We start from the raw sequence: 22,552 nt of genomic DNA on the forward strand, positions 1-22,552 counted from the left end.
CTCGGACCATTTATCATAGGGGAAGGAAAGAAAATTGAAAAACAGATCTCCGAGATCAATGCCAACAAGTGTATTACCATTCCTTGCCCTTGGTGACCTATTCCTCAAAGGAGAAACGATTTGTTTAAACTTTGCAATGGCAATAGTTACTCACACAGATTTAGTTGTGAACTGAATTAAGGGCAAACACCATCTCTTTATCCAAATTCTATGTGTGTTAAGAGCACAGGTTTATGGTGGAAGAAAATTGTGTTGTGTTTCTCAACCGTGGCAACCTTAAGATGCATGGACCGCAATTCCCAGAAACCCCCAGCCTCCAAACATCTTACAATTGCTAAGGATGAGAAACACTGATCTTATTACCTATAGTACATTAATAGAAATACAACATGGATTTTGAAATATCTGTATGATGGCTAATCTGCTGCTGACCTGTTAGGAAATGAAAATGAGACAATTGTGATGGAACTTGGTGAGGAGTAAGGAAATAAGTCTAAACATGTAAACTTTTTGATTAAAAAATTCCAGGTTTATAGATGAAAGCAACAATTAAAAGCCTGTTTTAAAATGTGAAGTCTTTTGAATAAGTCAAGAAAGAAGTCAAACTCAATCACCCCATCCCACAGAGATCTAGGATAGCTTCAAGTGGAGGCCCAAATATAAGTCACCATGAGACAAAATCACAGCAATTGTAGGTGAAACTCATGTGATGAAAAACCACCAGAACACAAAAGAGGTTAGATGTGATAGTAGTGTTTTATTTAAAATAGATTTAGATGGTTATCAAAAGAAATAATAGAAAATGAAAAAGATGTAACATTTCTGTTGTGGGATACTTAACTGGCTTTGAATCAGGTTTGGAAAATAATTAAAAGAAAATTAAGAAAATAAACATGTTCTTTTCCTAACCAAATAGTAGTGTCTTTGGGAGAAGAATGACTAATTAGAAAAACTTGCAAAAATGTTTGTATTAGACCAAACCTAGGAAATGAAGAAAGAATATACAGGATTATGAGTACAGACATTGAAGCCACAACTGAATTACTGATATAAACTAATAAAGGTAAAGATAAAGGTTCCCCTCGCACATATGTGCTAGTCAAGAATGACTCTAGAGGCGGTGCTCATCTCCGTTTCAAAGCCGAAGAGCCAGCACTGTCCGAAGACCCCTCCGTGGTCATGTGGCTAAATGCCAAAGACACATGGAATGCTGTTACCTTCCCACCAAAGGTGGTTCGTATTTTTCTACTTGCATTTTTACATGCTTTCGAACTGCTAGGTTGGCAGAAGCTGGGACAAGTAACGGGAGCTCACTCTGTTACCTGGCGCTAGGGATTCGAACCGCTAAACTGCCAACCTTTCTGATCAACAAACTCAGCGTCGTAGCCACTGAGTCACCACATCCCCTATAAACTAATAGATCTGTCTAAACTGTTGGAAATTAAAAAGACTAAAGCTGCTTTAAAGTTAATGTCAAAAGTATACCTCACTACTGGGGGGAAAAACCATTTGTAAGGACTGCATGCCTGTAGTAACTGCTAAATGGTGGCTGCAGACATTTTAAGTCTGAATAATTAAACAGCCACTTAATTAATTTCCAGCTATTTTAATACTGTGTTTTGCTGATTGGTAATTGAGTAAGCCTGGCTTTCCACATGTTTTGTTGAAAGCATATCCCAATGGGTTTTACTGCGAAGTTGGCTTCTACAGAATTTGAAGCAGCCTGAAATATCCAAGATCTAATAATTTACTTCATGTTGGATTGCTCCTTTATTTGGTTCAAAAAAAAAATCTGGTGGCACAGAGCATCCATGTGTTAACTAAAAAGTTAAGCAGATGTGGCGTTGTTAACGCAGCTGCATGGCAGACTGCCTAAGGAACCCATGGAAATTGCTTTGGAGGGGGAAAAATCCCTTTAATTTTACACTTATAGTCTACTTAACAGCAGTGCTTGATTTATTTTTGTATGCATGTATCCTCCCGTCTCTCTTCACAGGAATATTATAAGTGGAAGCCAGGCTGCACTCTCTTTTCTCAAGCAACATATTTTCTTTTTTTCCAGGTAACCCTACAAGGCAAGAAATTATGAGCCCTGATCCTCTTTGGGCTTGTGAGACACTCAGAGGGTTTGCAATTTTAAAAAAAGATAATTTAGCTTTAGGGAAAAGGGACCATTAGCCAGGAGTGAGTTTTCATAATGCCTAGACAGGTGAAGAATGAGAATGAGAAACTCAGAAGAGTTCTGGGGCAGGGATGGGCAATTCATTTTCCCACCATGAGAAACTGGGATTGTTCTGGAGGGCCAGACCAATAGAGCTGTGAAAATACACAAGTTCTTCTAGAACAGTGTTTCTCAACCTTGGCAACTTGAAGATGTCCGGACTTCTTCAAGTTGCCAAGGTTGAGAAACACTGTTCTAGAAGTACTAGAAGCGTGATGGTGAACCTGTGGCACACAGAGCCATTTCTGAGGGCACGTGAGGTGTTACTCGTCAGCTCTACACCAACTTATTTCGGCCTTGACTTTTGATTGTATTTCGCCCTTCTGGAGGGCCTTTCGTGCAAAATGGAACTCCGAAAACGGGCCATTTTCGGCTGCTGGAGGGCCTCCAGGAGGGCTCTTTCACCCTCCCCAGGGTCCTAGAAAGGGTCCAGAGCCTGGGAAGGGAGAAAAATGGGTCCACCGTGCCATAGTGTGTCAAAAGCAGGGGGAGCGCAGGGAGTCCTGCGTACATGCGCAGGGGGAAGGCGCATAGAATTATGGGTGTGGGCACACACGCGCATGCCCCACACGATCCCCACGCTTTTGGCACGTGATGGCAAAAAGATTAGCCATCACTGTACTAGAAGAAACTGGGGCCTTCGCTTGCCTCAACTGATTTACCATTTTATTTATTCTAAAGCAGGAAGACCTATTTTCCCATAGCTGTTGCAAACTGCATCAGAAAATGTTTCATGATAAACACTATAAAGTATCCTGACTTCTAAGCCGCAAAGAGCCCTATCTTGATAAAATAATATGGCATTTTGGCTGGCCATCGATGTTCTTCAGATGATATTTTAATGGAAAACTAAGAAAAAGCATCTGGCCGTTCAAGTGAAATATACTAATACAGCTAGTCCTCAATTGATGACCACCACTGAGCCCAAAATTTATGTTGTTAAATGAGAAATTTGTTAAGTGAGCTTTGCCACATTCTGCAACTTTCCTTGCCACATTTGTTAAATGGATCACTGAAGTTGTTAAGTCAGTAACATAGTCTGGCTTCCTCATTGTCTTTGCTTGTCTGAAGGTTGCAAAAGAGGATTACATGACCTCGAGACACTGCAACTATCATAAATACATCTCAGTTATCAAGTGCCAAAATTTGAGTGTGCTGCAACGGTCGTTAAGTGTGAAAAATGGTGATAAGTCACTTTTTTCAGTGCTGTTATAATTTCGAACAGTCATTAAACAAAAAGTGTATGTCAAAGACTACCGTATTTTTTGGAGTATAAGACACACCAAGATTTTGAAGAGGCAAATTTAAAAAAAAAGTTTTTACACTTTGCAGACCTCCCCAAAACAGCCTTTTTTGCTCGCGGGGGGGGGGATGAGCCCTCCCCAGCCCCCAGGAGCAATCTGGAAGCCTCCTAAAGGCTATGCACAACCATTTGGGTGAAGGGGTGGGGGGTTCGGAAAGCCAAAAATGCTGTATTCATTGTATAAGATGCACTCAGATTTTCACCCTCTTTTTTGAGGGAAAAATTTGCGTCATACTCTGAAAAATACAGTACTTGTATTTTGCTGAATAACATGCTTGAGTCAAAATATGGCACAGTATATCAAAGAAACTCATTACGACAACGGCCGTAACTGAGAAAAATTATCATAAGTCACTTTTTTCAGTGCCATCATAACATAGAACTAAACAAACTGTTGTAAGTCAAGGACTATCTTTACAGCCATGAAAGTCTCAACAAAACAGGCAGAAATTAGAATAAGTGATTCTGTTATTTCCTAACAGAAACCTTTTGTTATGAAGAAATTAAATTTCAGCACAAAATATTGACCACTGGGATATAATGAGAGTGAAATTAAAATTTAGTATTTTATGGTATATTCTAACCTCATCTTAAATTTCATATGGATTTTTCAGAGATGCAATATGTCTACGGAGTTTCTCAGTCACATATAGGTCATGGTTATCCCAAAGGTGTTTTTCAAAGATGCAACAGTATGCAGACTTCCTCTTCACTTTTTCCAAAGTTAGACAACTTTGGAAAACCCACTATAGAAAAATACGTTTGAAGCAGGTGATGTTGGGTTTACTCATATTTCAGTGAAACTCAAATATATATAGTACACAGACACAGACACACACATATCAAAGGAATCAATTTTCACTCTTTCCCCAAAAAGCCTTTCCTTTCAGCCCTACGTGAACAATAATGTCAATAATTTAATCAAAAGAACAAAATTATATATCTCTCTCTTTCAGAAACATTCAAATATGAATTCTGTTTATAGACTATGCACTTTGTAGGAGACTTCAGTAAAAATTCCTAGACAGATAGTCAGGAAAAATGTAGACCTGCCTAAAGCAATAATGACACAAACATACTTCAAAAGCCTTTGGAAAACAAAGCAAATATGCTTTGCAAAGTAGAACAGTCTCGTCTACCCCGCCTTCCTGCATCCTGCTGTCCTTTTTTTAAATCATAAATAGGGTTTTCATAATTGCCCATCTTTTAAATGCAAAGACCAGTCTGCATTTTTAGCACTGTTACAAAATGTATGCACACGTTTCAAAGAAACAATCTCCATGAGCTGAACAGAGACAAAATCTTATGGTCATGCCTTTTGAGGAACTAGATTGTTGGGGGCAATATGCAAATAATGCTTCTACATTATAAATTGCCCAAAGAGTGCTGCAAAGCACTATGGGGCAGTATATAATGCTATGGAATACCAAATCTGAGATCTGCTTAGCTATTTAAGAGTCAATATTACATATATATATATATATATATATATATATATATATATATATATATATATATATATATATATATATACACACACACACACACACATATATATATATACACACACACACACACATATATATATATATATACATATATATATATATCAGAATACAACAAGACCAGCACACACACACACACACACACATATATGTGTGTGTGTGTGTGCGCGCGCACGCACGCTGGTCTTGTTGTATTCGGATATATATATACAGTATGTGTGTATATGTGTGTGTGTGTGTGTGCATGTGTGTGTGCTGCATTTGTACTGATAAATAAATAAAGGATTTTCTGCCTAAATGGCTCCTAGGGTGAGCCAAAAGACAGAAAAGGGAAGCAGTACGCTCCCTCCCACATTTGGGCATACCAGGGGTTGTGACACAATACACACACACACACATATATGTGTGTGTGTGTTTTTTTGTAGATTTTTCACAGGTGTAGGTATGCTGGTCTTGTTGTATTCGGGTCTTTTCCCATGTAAGGTTGAGATTATATATATGGAGGGAGGAAGGGAGAGATAGATAGATATGTAGAGAGGGAGGGACAGAGGGAGAAATAGTGAGAGAGAGAGAAAGCGAGCGAGAGAGAGAAAGCATTTTTGAATAATTCTATCTATCTACCTATCTACCTATCTACCTATCTATCTATCTATCTACACACACACACACACACACACACACACACACACACAATTATTTATAATAATTACTCATCAGCCTCTAGTATCTTTTTCTACAAGACTGTTTCTGAACCAGAGGGGTATTCAGCACAGATGCGCAGAAGGTGCATGTGGTCACGAAGTGAACGGGTGAGCATGGGGTGAACCAGTAGTAAACCTATGCGAAACCTACCTCTGTTCTGAGCCCATGCACATTCCCACAGACAATCTCCGAAAAGGAAAGTGATGTACAATTGCAGCCAGTACTTTTGTTTTAGAAATGTACTGACCTGCTCAGAAAAAGAAAGGAGAAGAAAAAATAAATTGGAGAACTAGATAGCATCTCAGAGACATTGTGTGGAATAAATTCATCAGGTTGCTTTCTGCTAAATGGTTTGGCTCTCCACAACTACTAGAGCAAGCCACAATGTGGTAGCATTCATATCATGCTTTTGCAAATTCCAAGGGAGCTCTCCAACCCAAAACAGCCACTTCTCCAATGATTGGCTATACACAACAATTGTGAACTAAGATGGAGGCAAGGAAAAAGAAAACACCCTACTTCCCCATTTTTTTTCTAAGCAAAACCCTCCATTACTTTCAGTATAAATTTGCAGCCTTATAGAAGGGCCAGAAATCTATTTCTAGACATTCTTCAACAGAGGAAGTGCTTTATTTTAAATCAGTTTCACTTTCCCCAGATCAAGTCTCTGTTGCTTAATAAGAGGAGATAAATAGTCACATTCAGAGTGCAAGGAGAAGGCTTATCCATGCCTGGTTTCACACAGCTAATGCTCTTCTCATGCCTCCAGTTTATGGTGGCTATGGACACAGCATGTTCAGGATGTTTGGGTGAGATGTAAATTGTATGATGGGCTGCGTCAGTCTTAGGGTTCCAACATAAAATAATAGAATTGGAAGGGACCATGGAGGTGTTCTAGTCCAACTCCTTGCTCAAACAGGAAATCCTATATCATTTCAGTCAAAAGCTTGTCCAATCTCCGCTAGTAACCCTAGGGGCTAGTAACCCTAACCGTAATCCTAATCCATGACGTCTGTAGGCAAGTTGTCCCACTGGTTAATTGTCCTCACTGTCAGGAAATTTCTCCTTGGTTCTAATTTGCTTCTCGATTAGTTTTCATCCACTGCTTCTTGTCCTCTTCTTGGTGCTTTGGAAAATAAATTGACCCCCTCAGTCTTTGTAGGAGCCCCTCAAATTGAGGGCTCCTTGTATCCCCATTTTGCATTTCCATCCTTTGGGTCTACTGATAATTGATCACTCAGGCCTGATCAATGGATTACTAGAGGAAAACTTGGATGAGAGGAGGAGATATCATCTCCAGCCATGCATGTTTGGGCGAGGACATCTCCCCAGCCAGAGAGCCTCTGATAGAACCATCCATAGCTTGCTTCTCTTTAGCTAAAGCTGCCTACAGGTGAAGATGTATTTATTGATTAAACTTACATGCTGCCCATCTCACTGTTGCAGATGGAGAGAAGGAGACAGAGGGAGATTCAATTTTGGTCACCACAATACAAAAAATTACGTTGGACTCTGGAAAGAATGCAGAGAAGAGCAATAAAGATGATTAAGGGACTGGAGGATAAAAGATACAAAGAACATTTGCAGGAATGGGTCAGAGGTAGGTGTTGCTCCCGGTTCGGCCTGGTTTGGCCCAACCCGTAATTCAGGCTTGAGTCGCAGAACCAGCAGCGACCCAGGCCTGCCACGCCCCTAAACCAGTTCACTCACTTCCACTGGGCCGCCACCATTTTGGGTTTTAGTGACTGCGTGTGCACAGTTCACTGTAAATTGTTCTGCGCATGCGCAAAGAACAATTTACCTTGAACAGCAGATGCACACGCAATGCACGTATTGCGCTCGTGTTGCGAACTGGTAGTAAAACCGGCAGCAACCCACCCCTGGAATGGGTATGTCTAGTTCTGCTTGGAAAAATGACAGATCTTTACACAAAAATGACTCCCAAGAGCCAACAGATCTTTCCGAATTGGAACAGAAAGCTTTTATTTCAACCAGCCAACATCACCCTGAGCATGTCAAAATTAAAAGGTTCAGCTACCTTACATCAAAGTGACTTAGCCTACTTTAAGACAGATTAAAGATTAATGGACACGAAAGCATTGAGCTACGCCCAGAAAGATGTGTTTATGTAACGGTTAGCATTACCCAACTGGTTTATTCACCATGGTAAATGGCACCCGTTCCATCACCCTTCATACACCCACCTCTTTTCCCGTCACCATAAATAGATCTGAAAAGTTTCTGGAGATGAACATGACCCTGTCTGTTTGTGCACTTAGCCATGTATGATTCATTCTTGGCTAGTGGCAGCTCCGCAGAATGACTGAAAGATAACTAGTTGACAGACAGACCAATGGATGACTCATGCTTTCCATAAAGCTATACCTTTGGCCTTCTATAGATACCAACTGCAAAGCTTGACAGGGCAGGGGGGGGGTGGTGAAATGAAAGGAACAAAGAAATTACTCATGCCCTTTGCATAAGGCTAAGTAAAGTTGATTAATGAGCTGCAGATTTATTACTAGAAGTAGTTTGCATGTTGGGCCAGGAAGCAGTAGAACAAAACCTGAGATTTGGAAGACATAAGCAGCTGAGGAGCACAGTACCGCATTTTAGTCATCTTCTTTTGAAGGAAAAGAAAAAAGAAAATAAAGAAATCACCCAGGGGCAAGTAACTAAAATGATTTAAGATGCTGAATTAAACATTGGAGTAATCCAAACTCAAAACCAAACTTAAAGGACGAAGAGCAACTAAGGTAGATTTTGCTAAAGTTTTATAAATCTTGCACAGTGTACAGACACTAAAAAAAGGGACACAGGGCAAATTGTTCTGGTTGACTGAAGGCAAAGTAAAAAAAAAAAAAAGATTAACCTCTATATTACAAAATCCATTGCAATAGGATATGGTGCATTGGGGAGGTGGAAAACTGGTTAATGGAGGAGAGATCTATCAATGGTTATTAGCTATAATGGATGTATAAACTTCCCAGGTTTTTGAGCAACAGTAGAAAAAAAGAGGGTAGTGGGGAATATTAGGGTCACATCCTCCTTGCGGGGTTCTGAAAGACATTTAGGTCGCTGCTCTGAGAAACAAGATGTTGTGGCCCACCAGCAACCAGTGGAGCCAGCAGCAGATTCGGACAATGAAGAGGTTGGGGAGGAACATGGGCCAGTCCTGGAGTCTGGGAAAGGCTCTGATGAAGGCTCTGTGTCGGAGGCAGAGAGGGGTGGCAGAGCCGTTTGCCAGTTATCAGCTGCCTTCAGAATCAGACATCAGTGAGGCAGACGAACAGCTGGAGCCTGTTCCCAGTGTGCGCATGTACAGAGTTACCAGATGAAGGGAACAGCTAAAGAACAGGGGTCGACTTGGGAGTAGAGCCACAGGTGGACAATGAATGGCCCCTCCCAGAGGAAATAAAAGAGGAGCGAAAGGGGAGTGGAGTTTGCAGGAGACAATCAGTTCGCTTAATTGGTTCGTGACTCTGTGAAACTCCTTGCCAAGTTTTGCAGATATCGGCCTGTCAGCTCTCCAAGCCAGATAAGGTCTGTGACTATAAATCCTCCCTTGAAAGAGTTTGCTGGATGTGAATGAGCAGATTTCACAGTAAATTAATAAAAGGGTTTTTTGTAGGGACAAGGAGTTTGCTTCATGCTCTTGGGAAGCCTCGGTCAGAACACAAGATGCTTTAGGCAGAAGACTTCGGCTCATCTTTCCTCTATTGTCAGTTTGCAATTCACTTGCTGACTACAGCTTGAAATACCAACCGGTGTATATTAATTGGCCTTCAGATTCAGAGTAATAGATAGAAAACTCTTAATGAGTTCAATGCGGTAGGGATGGGTCACCCTTCCTACAAATACTGCCCACCAAAGCATCCATTTCATGGAGTTCTTGGGCTACTACAACCTGAAATTAAATAGAAGACATTTATAGATGCTAACCTTCACTACCTCCTTTGTCACAGACGCCTGTCCTTTTCTCAGGCCCCCACAGCTGCAGTCATCATGCAAAAATCATGTCATGTAAGTGACTAAGTTTAATAATGATGATGCTTAAAGAAAATGCAGAGTCAATCCATTCTAAGTGCACACTAGTCAATGATTCGTTATCCAATAAGAAAAGATCCTGTATGTAATGCCACAGCATGACCTAAGGCAATTTGTCACACAAAGCAAATTAATAATGTAACCTTCACTGGGCAGTCTGCTTTTGCTTTCACAGATCAGTGCAATTGATGAAAAACTGAAACACTCTTTCAAAAAGGAAAAAACAACAACCGACTACCGTGTAAACTTGCTTACATTTAAAGAGTATCTAGATCTAGAAAAATCTGTTTTCTTGCAGCGCTGACTTATAAAACTCTTATCATTCTAGTTTAACGACTGGGAATAGAGGGAGTCCTCCACTTATGACCACAATTGAGTCCAGAATTTATCTTGCTAAGTATTTGCTAAGTAACCCTTGCCCCATTTTACGACCTTTATTGTCATAGATGTTAAGTGAATCACTGCAGTTAAGTTAGCAACATGTTTTCCCCATTGACTTTGCTTGTCAGAAGGTCCCAAAAGGGGATCACATCACCTTTAGACACTGCAAGTGTCATAAATATGAGTCATTTGCTTATCTGAATTTTGATCACATATATATGTATGTATGTATGTATATGTATATGTACATGTATATGTATATGTATATGTATATGTATATGTATATGTATATGTGTATGTATATATATCAGTTATCAAGTGCCCAAATTTTGATTATGCTGCAATGGTCGTAAGTGTGAAAAATGGTCATAAGTCACTTTTTTAGAGCTGTTGTAACTTTGAACAGTCACTAAATGAACTGTTGTCAGTTGAGAACTACCTGTATTGGCAATTGTTATCAACACAGGCAGAAGTCAAGGTTTTATACAGTCCCCAACAGTAGTGATGAGTGCACTGTTGGAAGAGCTGTAGTATCAGATAGTGGCAGGTCATCATGGAGAAAAAACACCTATGTGGTTAGTAAAGAGTCAACAATGACTTGATGGCATGTAATAGCATAGCTATTAGACTTATTTACTGCTTTACAGTGCTTTACAGTCCTCTCTAAGTGGTTTACAGAGTCAGCATATTGCTCCCAATAATCTGGGTCCTCATTTCACCAACCTCAGAAGGATGGAAGGCTGAGTCAACCTTGAGCCAGTAAGGATCGAACTCCTGGCGGTGGGAATGCAGAGTTAGTCTGCAATGCTGCATTCTAACCACTGCGACACCACAGGCTCTTAATCATCCTCCATCATCATCCTCATAATCAACCCTAATGCTTAGTGTCCTCAAAGCAGGAGTTTCAATGATTTTAAAACATAAAAATATTCTTTGTGAAGCATTCTAGAAATTTCAAGCACACTCGTACAGCTTTAGCACCGTGAGTAATTATATCTGACTTACATAAATGTAGGAGCCATTTTTGCTTTCTGTTCGGGAAAAAAAACATAAACATAGGACGATTCTTCATTTTAGAGGTTCAAGATAAATGTATGCTTTTGATGTAAGGAAAAAAAGAACCGTGGATATTGCTTTAATACCCTTTTAATTTTGGCAGTGAAAATACCCCAGTAGAGTTTAGAACAGGGGTATCAAACTCAATTTCATTGAGGGCTGCATCAGGTTTGTTTTTTACCTCGGGCGGGGGGCAGGTATGGCCAGCTCGACATCACTCCTGTCGGGAGTGACTGTGATGGGCCGAGTGCTCTGCCAGCGAAAACAGGCTCCCAAGCTCCATTTTCAGCTGCCATGGCCTCCTGCAATCCTCTGCCAGTGAAAATGGAGCTTGAGAAGGCTGCATGCGGGAGCTCGAGAGCCCATTTTTGCTGGCAGAAGCACCAGGGGCTGGTCCTTTGCTTTTCCAGGGCAGCCCCGCAGGCCAGATCTAAGTACCCTGTGGCCTGAATCTGGCCCCCGAGTTTGACATCTGTGGTTTAGAAGGTGAGAGTAGAAGTGAATAAAATCGGAGGTGAAAAGGGCCATTCAAGGCTCTTGAGTCCAATCTTCTACCCAATAGTCCAATGATCAATTCTTAACATCTTCAGAAAATTGGTATCCTCCGTTCAAAGATTCTTACAGGACTGTAACTTTGTTGCTTGTATCCTTACAATTTATATTGATATTGTTTCCTGATGGCTTATTGGTACCCTGTGACTATCATTAAGTGTTGTACCTTAGGGTTCTTGACAAATGTATATTGTCTTTTTATGTACACTAAGAGCATATGCACCAAAGACAAATTCCTCGTGTGTCCAATCATACTTGGCCAATAAAGAATTCTATTCTATTCTATTCTATGCTATGCTATTCTAATTCTATTCTATTCCATTCTGTTCATAATTCAGGAAGAAGATTCCTTAGTCTGGATAATGTCTATTTGAAAACTTAATGAGGGGATGATTTAAATATTTGGGGGATAGGCTTTTCCGAGGGTAGAAAGCTGTTACAAAGAAGGCTTGATTGCAGGATCACTGTTAGTGACATTTCCTTGGTGTTGTGACCTTAAGTCTTCTTTCCTGATTTATTGGATGGGCATCTTTTGTGTAATTGTTGTTAGCTAAGGCTGATGGAAGGCACCAGATAATCTATGCCTGTTAACTGTCCTTGTGCAAGTCCTATATTCCATGCTGAAAAGTGAGGGCATAAAAGTGTGATCATGATTTTTGGAAAGGAAAACCCAACATGAACAATGAACAGAGAACAAAGACAGCCTCAGTAATGGGTTACTAAGTTGTGGGTTTTAGAGTCAATGCACTTCATTTCCTGAGTGGATTTGTGAAGGATTCAGGAAGACAAACACTGCCTTGTTGGGTTAACCTTCTGAGATAATCTTATCAAAAATGCCATCTTGGTTGAGAATACAAACAACCATTTACTGGGCAATGGGTAATTAGCTATGCTTACAACAGTGAGAGCAGCTGATTTACCAGGGCAGGGAAGATTAGCAGCCCTTGTTCCTACCATTTCTAAAACCCTAAAGGAAACTACATTTTTTTGGGGGGGGAGGGGGTGTCTTGCAATACTTTTTCAGTTGCTCCTGTGCTTGGACTCATGTTGACTTCTGGGGATCAATTAACATTAGGGATTCAACCCTACTTATTTTTGAGCTGGCCTTCAAACACAGTGTGAAGTCAGTCCCTTCCAAATGGAGACTTAGTCCAAGACTAGTGGCTAATTTTATCATTGAAAGATTCAAACAAGTACAAAATATAAAGTGAAAGTTACCCTATCAATATTGGAATCAATCCACATCACAAGTTGAAGGCCCATTAAGGATCTGTATTTGTATGCGAATTTGTGGCACAGTTTGGAATCCTTCCAATTCCTGAACGCAACTATTTTCAGGAACACTGAGTTATCTTTTGACTTGCACACTGTAAGTGTCTCTAACGGGATTCAGCGTTGACCCAACTGTTATCTTCAGCAATTCCCCATAGCTTTCAGGGAAGTCTAAATGGCTGCCAACTCAATATTTTTAGTTCACGTATATTTAGAAGCCCATTCAGAGAATATTCCGTTCAGGGAATATTTCTAATCTTACACATATCAACAAAGGGATTTTTTTTTAATGTACATGTTCTTTCTAAAAAGCACCCAGGATCTATTTATCTAGACAGATCACTCAGATTAATAACCTCCTAACTGGCTATTTTCTGCTAATCAACATGAGGCAGAGAGCAGCAATGTACAAAACACTGTTTGAAGTTTTGAGGAAAGAAATTAACATTTTTATATAGAAATGCTGCCAATTTGGAAGCTCAAGCTGCTCCAGACAGATACCTGATGATTAAATAAGTTCCCTAGAGGAATATAAACACGATTCTATGTAGATAACCGCAGTTATAAAAAGTCATTGGACTGTGAAGACCTGAAACAAACTCAGTGCAAAAACGAACAGTGCTGGTGTTAGCTGGGTTTCTTCCCGCCATGTGGAAAGGATAGGAAGCTTTCATTCCAATTTCTCCCCAGCCATGCCGGAATCTTCCATCCAAGCTTTAAAAAGAAATCAGGCTGAACTATCCTTTATAGAGAATTCATTGGCACATTGCATTAAGACACAATGTGTTCTTTGGGGTTTGGCCTTTGTTTTAAATTCTTGGTAGATGAATAGGCAGCTCCTTCTTCTAATCTATAGTAAAGAAGGCCAATTTGCATTCAATTCTGTCTTCAGCTTCATGGCTTTAGAGCAGGGGTCGGGAACCTTAAAGACTCAAAGAGCCACAAAGGTCCTAACCGGAAGACCCCCACTCAATTCTGGAGCCGACCGAAAATCCGTTTCCCCACCATAGAGTCTCCTCCTAGCGTGGCATCCTTTTTTCTCTACCTGTCCTAACCGAAAGTCCTATCAATTGTGGAACTGACTGGAAAACCCGCCCCTTGCCATAGAGTCTCCCCCTGGTGCCCCCTGCTTCCCCCCCTAACCGGAAGCTCCTCTCAAAATTGTGATGCTGACTGGCAACAGGGAGCCACAGCAGAGGGATGAAAAAGCCGCATGTGGCTTCAGAGCCGTGGATAGTGACCCCTTGCTTTAGAGGAACAGAATGTTTCATTGCTCATAGAATGGACCTACATGTGGTGCAGCTCTGAGACGAAGTTGAAAACTGGGCAATGGAGTTACAAAGAACCAGCCCAAAAATATGAAAGAAAAACCAGAAGTCTCTTTTGTCATTTGGACAAAAGAGCTGGGCAGAAGGAGGCTTGAAAGAGAGGGTCTCTGAAGAGATATTAAAATAATTTAGATTGGGAGGGTCTCGTGGATAATTGAGGAGAACCTTAGGAAAGCGGGATAAGTGACTAAGAGTAAGAAGAATTACATGCTAAAAGATAAACATTTGAAGAAGCAGATAAAGCTGGGGTACAATCACGATATGGCAATAATACCAAGGTAACAAAATGATGTCCTCATTTATGCAATCCAAAATTATAAATCCTTTGTTTACAAACTTGGGTGCCTTTTACATATCAGTTTAAATGAAAAAATAAACAAGTCATATTACAGCTTAGTATAGTGTGGGAATTATGGTTTGAATGGTGTCAACATGAAAATCAAGAGAAATTGAGATTGGGACTGTGGTTCACTGACCAATGCAAGAGCAAATAAAATCTGGGAAGTTTAGGATTGTGAGATAAAAATAGCAGAAGGCTATCTGTATCCATAATCCATGTAGCCATGGCAGTTGTAGCTTCTCATATTATGCGGATCCACTGCTCGACAACCTTAGGCAGCAATAAGTAGTAAAATGAACTGTTTCTGCAGAAGACTCTTAAACAGAGCAGGTGAAAACCTAGCAATTGCATCCATACAATTAGTTAACCGGCTTCTATGTTTTCTTCATCCATCGATGGTTAAAGGAGTTATAATTTAATGTAACACATGCATCTATCTTCTATGATCTGAATCTTCTAAAAGGAGGCCCTTTTAGAAAGAAGCAGGATCTTAATTATTTCAAAACCACCTAAAAGAACTGAGCAGACCATAAAGGAAATATGCAGGAAAGCAAAGCGGTTGAGGAATTAGAACTTTTATACAAAATGAATCGAACAGCTATTTTTCAGGCACACGTACCTCTGCTGAAATATAACTTTTACTCCACTGAAACAACTGCCCTGTTTTAAGAAAGCTTGCACAAATAAATCCCCAGAGAAAAAGAATGGAGTCAGTACACAGAATTAATTATTCCTAGGAACCATCAGAAGCCTGGCGGATGGAAGAAAGACGTGGCCTTAATCTACCATTGTGAACTATTTGTTATTTCCAGACACTGCCAATAGCATGCACTCTCTTGACCTCATTTCACTTTGTCTGACTGATTAGGACCACATCAGAGATGTCTGGCTGCCTAGGAAAGCGTCACACAATGAACAGTTGTTACACTGGGTCAAAGTACTTGCCGGTCTGTACAGTAGTCAAGACTTTGAACTTGGAAAGGGAGGAGGGGGTGGTGGAAAAGAGACTCTGTTTAAGACTCATTCAAGAAGGCAAGAGGGAAGCTGGCTAATTCCTGTCTGCAGGTGCTAAAATGAAATAAAAGCCAAGCTGAACCCCACTCTTCCCAATTAACCTACATGTGGATTCAAGCATACACAGCGAGGTTAACCCCTTAAAAAGGAGATATTTATTAGACCATTTTAGAATCTTCTTTTTTCCCCACTGGCTTCCAGATTTGAAGCCAGGGCTTCAGCAAAACTGGAATAGATTTCTACTTCTTTCTCTATGTGTCCATGTCTATATTTGTTCCCTCTACATGCCCCCCCCCGCTCTCCCTCTCCCTTTCCTCTCTCTCCTCTCGCTTCCCTCCCTCTCATTGTATGTATGTATCAGTGGTGGGTTGCTAATTTTTTTACTATCGGTTCTCTCGCATGCACAGAAGAGTCCAGGCGGGTGAGGGGAGCTTCCCGCTGCCGCTACTATCGGTTCACCTGATCCAGGCCGAACCAGGAGCAACCCACCTCTGGTATGCATGCATGCATGCATACATGCATGTATGTTGATGCTGATGTGGCTCAATGATCCCTTAACATTTATTAACTGAGTTCATACAACAGACCAGGTGGTGAAAAGAATGGGATGGTTCATGCTATAGCATGTTGTGAGAGACTTGCCATTATCATAGAATATTGTGGGAATCAGATTTGACATCTTGCACCATAATTCGGGGACTGTATTTAAACTCAACACAACAACTGTGTTTTGCTCATTTGGGTTTAGTGTATTCTATGAATGCCACTATTAGGTTGAAAGGACTCCTTTCAACAGAGGTGGGCTGCATCAATATGTCCATCCATTTTCCTTGGCCACACTATTGGGGACTGTATGGAAGAACATGGCTATTGTCTTCTTCCAGGATGGAATTGTCTGGCTCTTTCCCATCCAAAGAATAGCCAGGGCCAACCCTGCTTAGCTTCCTAGCTCAGATAAGGTCAGCCAATCCTGCCACCTGCTGAAGCCATTAGATCATATTATTGAACAAATCATAAGTGGCTTTAAGGTGACCTTTCTGCCACTGTTAAAGGTAGACGGGTTATTTTAATAACCTTAGCAATTATTGATAGAATTATTGTGGAAGTAATTCTAAATTAATTAAGCGAGGGGAAAATCAGTATAAAAAATAAATCCAAACATCAAAGAGAACAAAGAAAAGACTTTAAAGCTCATTGCATATTTTAAAAAGTGCCATATCAGCTTACTATTTCAGTCATAAAGACTAAAACACCAAGGTTAACGTTTTAAGGGTGGTTTATTTCAAGTAATGCTTAACGTTTCAAAAAGGGGTCATCTTAAATTACAAGGCAGGGTTTTAGTGCCTGGATCCAAAGCAAGCACAGGCATATCTGGTAAATCGGAAATGAGTTTAAGGAAACTTACTTCCGGTTAAATTTCTTTTGAGCTTCAGCCAATACTACTGAGAATAAACATGCAAAATCCAAAGCTCTTCATTAGACTTAATACACATAATACTCTATTGTGCTCTTGCCCAAAATCAATCTTAAACGAACTCCCAACAGTTTTCCATATTAGTTGCCAACATTAAAAGAGGATCCTGAAAACCTAATTCAAGCTTCAAGCAAAAATTTGGAAAAAGGATAAATGGTTCCCAACAAGAAACGCCTGCTGTCTGTCATTAGAAGACTTTGTCCTTCAATGGAAGGCTGAAGGCGGGACTGATATTTTGGGATATTCTCCCCCCCCCCCTTGCAGTGTCTATCAACTAAAAAATTAAGTTCGTTTCTCAGCTACAGAGGGAGAAGAACGCCATGAGACATGGCCACTTGTATTCAGCTTTGATATCTATGGTGCAACATTATAATGACAGTCATATACATTCTAGTTCGCATATTATGTCTGGAATTGATATTTGGGTATTAATCCATATACACAGAGTGAAGCACTCCAGTGATATTCAGTAGAACCTATTTAATATGGAGTAGTTCCACGGTGACTTTTATTGCAAGCTGGGCAGTGAAAAGTGTTTTAATGGAGGCTTTCTAAATCTGATTCCTATCTTATGTCTTGGGGTAGAATTCATATCAATCAACACTCCCAGTTCAACATATTTGAATGGCACCAGACTATGGGAAATTGTTTCAGAGCGTTTTTCATTTTGACAGGAAAATTTGGAAAATAGATTCCAGAAATTTGAAATGGGGTTTACTCTTAAAAAAAAAAAAATCTACCCCAACAACATATGGGGTAGATTTTGCAATAACCTCAAATATAATGCACATAAAAACACACAAGCACAAGCCCACATATTCCCCTTCTCTAATTAAGAGGTCTGGAAGTTCCAACAGATTCAGGCAAATTTATTTGTTCAAAAGCATTTTTTTAAAAAGAAGACTATGTCAAAATCAGCTTGCAAAAATGAGTCCCTCTCCCATTTCATTCCTGCCTGTCTTGACAGCTAAAGAATGCATGCATTTTATATGCATATTACATATTGAATGTTGTTCGTCTTAATGCTAACCTTGCAGGTCGAAATCCCCTGAGTATCACTTCATCAGGAGTGAGAAATGAAGTCTATTTGGAAGAGCAGACAACTAAATTAACGAGACTGCCTTGTGTCAGCCAAAACATCATTACAGCTGATTAGCTGAGAGGAAGGAACTGAAAATAAAGGTGATGAATTTGAAAGGAAAAGAAAAATATATAGACAAGCCCTGGGAAAAAAAGGGAGGCAAACATTTGGGGATATAATACATAGCAGACAGAAGCTCCATACGTATTTTTATTAGCAAAGAAAATATTGTCGGGTGTTGGGAATCTTTGGATAGGTAAACAGTCAAGACCTATAGCCAAAAAAAAAAAAAAAGGGACACTCTATCTATCTAGCAGCAAAGGGGAGAAACATCCATTTTAATCGCTGCAATATTTAGAAGAATCACATTTCCATGGACATTGATTTTTAATTAGCTGATTTTAAAGAAGAAATAATTGTACACTAACATCTCTGACAGAGGGGAGAAGACGACACTGTTCCACAATAATTATTAGCCTGCTGTGTCTGGGAATCTGTGATGTAGTAGATACATCAAGGGCACTGGCAGGCTCATAAATAAGGAGGGTATGGCCATGTACTGCGTGTATTTTTTGCATCGATTGAGTTTAAACAGCAGATCCTTCACCAGAAAAAAAGGGGAGAAGAGGCAATCAGCCAAATTCATCACAACGATGCAGTATTTTAAATATTCCAGTTCTGGGCATTTCCCCAATGCCTCACTGTGTTGGATAATTTAAAAATGGCAGGGAATGGCAATTTTTGTCCATAATATTACAGACTAGAAAGGAAGAATTGGAGAACAGATTTCTGCTTACAAAGCAAAGTCAGACATGCCAACAAAATAGGAAGTCTCACTGTAATCAACAGAGCTCAGGTCTAAGTTATGGATAGGAGGGAAACAATTTCTCCATCACCAGAACAGCAAAATGTTTAAAAAGCTCTTCTCTCATCCAATTCCCCCTGCCCCTTTTTTTCCTCTTTTTTTTTTTTGGAACTGTAACAAAGATCTGTTATGATTGCAGAACAGAATAAAATGCAGATGTGGGCAGGAAAGAGAATTGATGTTATTCCTTTAAATATTGGGAACTCTGTGACAATATATTTGCTTAGCTATCTTTACAGGCACAGGCACACTGGGGAGGGAGGGGGGGAGACTAACTTTGTCTGACTTAGTCTTTCCACAGGCTAGACAGAGCTGTAATCTACTTCTCAGACAGAGTGATTACTATTTATAGTCACAAATTCTGGTTTGCTGGACATAACAGTTTGCATTCTCAACACATACGCGAGACTCCTTGGTGAGATGCCTTAATGGCTAAACAATTATTCTGTCATGTCATGATGTGCTGGCTATAAGTATCCTTCGCCACAACTCTGGAGCCAGAACTGTGACAGAGCCCAGCAAAGCTTTAAAAAAAAAAGTCCTATTGGATCAGACCACAACTCACCATCAGTCAGCTTTAGTCCTCTGTTCCCAACACTGCTGGGCTATGCTCACAAACTCTCACAGTCCTATTCTACTGTTGGGGGCCAAAGATATACTGTCTTTAGCCAAGGAGGCTTCACCTCCACAGAATTGTCACTTATTCAATCTAAAGCTTCAGGAACAAGATAATAATAATAATATTTTTTTAAAAAATCAAGGGCTTCTCTTTCCATAAATCAAAGCATGAAATCATTGCAAAAGAAGAGCGGGAGGTGCATATAAATATCCGCGAAGGTGAAAGAGTTATTCATACAAAACGGTTTAGGTCAGCTGGAAGGGAAGGGTCTGGAGGGGAAGGGGACTCCCATCTGCAAAGTTCAGGAAGAGCAGCAGATTGCAGGAAGGCAATTTAGGGAGGCGGGGGGGACAAAAAATCCCAGAGGCAGCGACAATAAAACCCAAAAGACGGTGCTGTCTAGTCTTGGGAAAAGAGATCTCCCCGGCTCGCCGGTTGGAACCTCCAATCCAGCGTGTGCTTTAAATAGCCCGAACAGGCTGTTTTACCGTCTGGCTTGGGAACAAAGTTCCCGGGGCGATCAAAACTCACTGGGGAGGATCGAGTCACCCCCACCTCCCTCGTTTTCGGCTCCTTTTCCTCTCGTAAAGGGGATGGGGAGAGATTCAGCCGCGCAGCCCAGCCAGACAACCAGCCTGGAAAGCCTTCCCCGGCGCGTTCCCACGGTCCTTTGGGTCTCCGGAGCGCGAACGGAACGGGCCGATCAATGGAACGACTCCGCTCGCCTCTCTCTCGCTCTCTCCCGCCATCTCTCCCCCCCCACCCCTCCGCCTTCCGCCTCCCGCAGCCCCGCCGGCGAAGCTGAAGGGCAACACACACACAAACCAAGCGGGGAGGATTTGATCCGAGCTGAAATTTCTCCCTCTCCCGCGCGCTCAAACCAACTCGGGTTTCCTGCTTTATGATTGCAAGCGACGAACGTTGCCCCACTGCAGATACGGTACGCAACTATCTGCTGGGAAAGACGCTATCCGACAGAGAGAGAGAAAGAGGGAGGGAGAAATAGAGAGAAAGAGGGAGAGAAGGAAGGAGAGAGAGAGAGAGAGAGAGGAAACGAAGCGCCCCGGATTGCAAGAAACGCAACTTTTGAAGGAGAGGAAATGGAGGGAAGGGGTGGGAGAGGTAGGAGAAAAGAGGAGTGGGTTACAAGAAAGGAGAAAAAAGGCTGAAGAGGGGGTGGGACGTAAGAGAACTTAAACCACCCAAGTCTCAGGCTCTTGGTAAGAAGGGCAAAACTGTTCGCCCGGAGAGGGTTTTCTTTGCGCGTTAAAAGCCGCAGGATCGGACCTCCCCCCCCCTCGACGAAGCTGCAGAAGAGGGACGGCGGGGAAAGTCTAGATCGCATTTCAGACGCTTGGAAAGTCTGGATCGCATTTCCCTGAACGGAACCACGCAAGGCGATCGGTCAGGTCGCTGTCTGGATCCAAATTCCGCCCCCATCCCCCAAAGTAGGGAGAGAGAAAAATGAGAGAGAGGGGGGGAAAAGACAGAAAGAGAAACTGAGAGAGGGAGAGAGAGAGGGGGGAGAGAGAGAGAGAGAGAGAGAGAGAGAGAGAGAGAGAGGGAAAAGCAGAAAGGGAGGGGGAGAGGGAGAAAGGCAGAAAGAGAGGGGATAAAGGGAGAGGGAGAGAGAAAGAGAGAGAGAGAGAGACGAAAGGAACTGTAAAAGCAATAAAAATAAATCGAAGAAGTACTTACTGATCTCCATACTCTGAAACAAAGACCGTTTGCAGTTACAAGTACAGGAGACATTAGGCTGGTTAGGTCCGCCGGTATTGTTGAGACCCATCAAGTTATACATTTAAAAAAAATCAGCCGGAGAAACAAAAGGAGCGGCGAGACCTCAAAAGGTCTCCGGGAAGCCCGACATAAAGACGGGAGCGCTGGCAGGAGGAGGGGGCGAAGGCTGAGAGAGAGAGAGAGAAAGAGACGGGAGAGGAAACCGAGGCAAACGTAACTGACTTTAAAAGTGAGTGAGTGAGTGAGTATGTGTGTGTGTGAGAGAGAAACCTTTGCGGAGGAAGGAGGGAGGGGGGGAAATCTCAACATAAAAAAGAGCACCCTCCTCAGTTTCACGGGGCTGGGGGCGGGGTGGGGGGAAGGAGAGATGTGTGGGTCTCTAGCTTCAGAAGCTGGTCAGAGAAGGCTGGAGCTCTGCGAGGTGCGGCTCGGCCCCCATTTCCCCCGGCAGACCTAGAAGTTCGCACACGGAGCGGACCAGACTTGCGACTTTGTTTCTCTCTCTCTCCCCGTCTCCCCTCTCTCGCGCTCGCCTTGGCCAGGCAAGATGTGAGTTCCTCCCTCCTCCTCCTCCCCCTCCTCCGCCCCCGGCCCCCCCTCTCCGTCCTCTGCTCCTCATTCAAGTCCAAGGAGATTCAGTTTCAGATGGGGGAAAGAGAGAGAGAGAGAGAGAGAGGAGACTGAAGCAGACAGACGGGGTGACGTCAACGCTAGACTGGAACTGCCCTTTCCAAAGGGAGGGGGAAAGCGCGCGCGCGCTGGGGGGGAGGAGGAGGAGGAGGGAAGGAATCTATTGGGGAAGGCGCGGTAGACTGGGAGGCGGGCTGGCGGGTTGGGAGGGGGGGGAGGTTCGGGCAGGACCGGCCCCCGCTGCCCAATGGCAAGCGGGAAGAGCCTGCTGGCCCCTCCCACAGCTCGGGATGTCGGATCTGCCTCTTAAAGACAAAGGTGCTCGGAGTCTGGCCAAAAAAAAAAAAAAAACACCCAGTCGGAATGGGGGGGGGGATCATCCTTGGCGGGGGGGGAAGCGGAGGGAGAAGAGTACTCTGCCA

General features: G+C 41.9%; 1 protein-coding gene across 3 annotated transcripts in view; it reads right to left on the reverse strand.

The window, feature by feature from the left end:
- The window catches only part of PMEPA1 (prostate transmembrane protein, androgen induced 1), a 93,069-nt gene extending 70,860 nt beyond the window's left edge, over positions 1-22,209 (reverse strand). For 2 of the 3 annotated variants that reach the window (XM_032217618.1, XM_032217617.1), the window contains exon 1: positions 21,459-22,209. In XM_032217618.1, the coding sequence (XP_032073509.1) occupies positions 21,459-21,561 (103 nt within the window). In that variant the 5' untranslated portion in view covers positions 21,562-22,209. The remainder of the gene's footprint in view (positions 1-21,458) is intronic. The other variant, XM_032217616.1, reaches the window with a different exon arrangement.
- Between the last annotated feature and the right edge of the window lie 343 nt (positions 22,210-22,552).

The sequence above is a fragment of the Thamnophis elegans genome, chromosome 5 (assembly GCF_009769535.1).
Source record: "Thamnophis elegans isolate rThaEle1 chromosome 5, rThaEle1.pri, whole genome shotgun sequence".
Taxonomy (NCBI): Eukaryota; Metazoa; Chordata; class Lepidosauria; order Squamata; family Colubridae; genus Thamnophis; species Thamnophis elegans.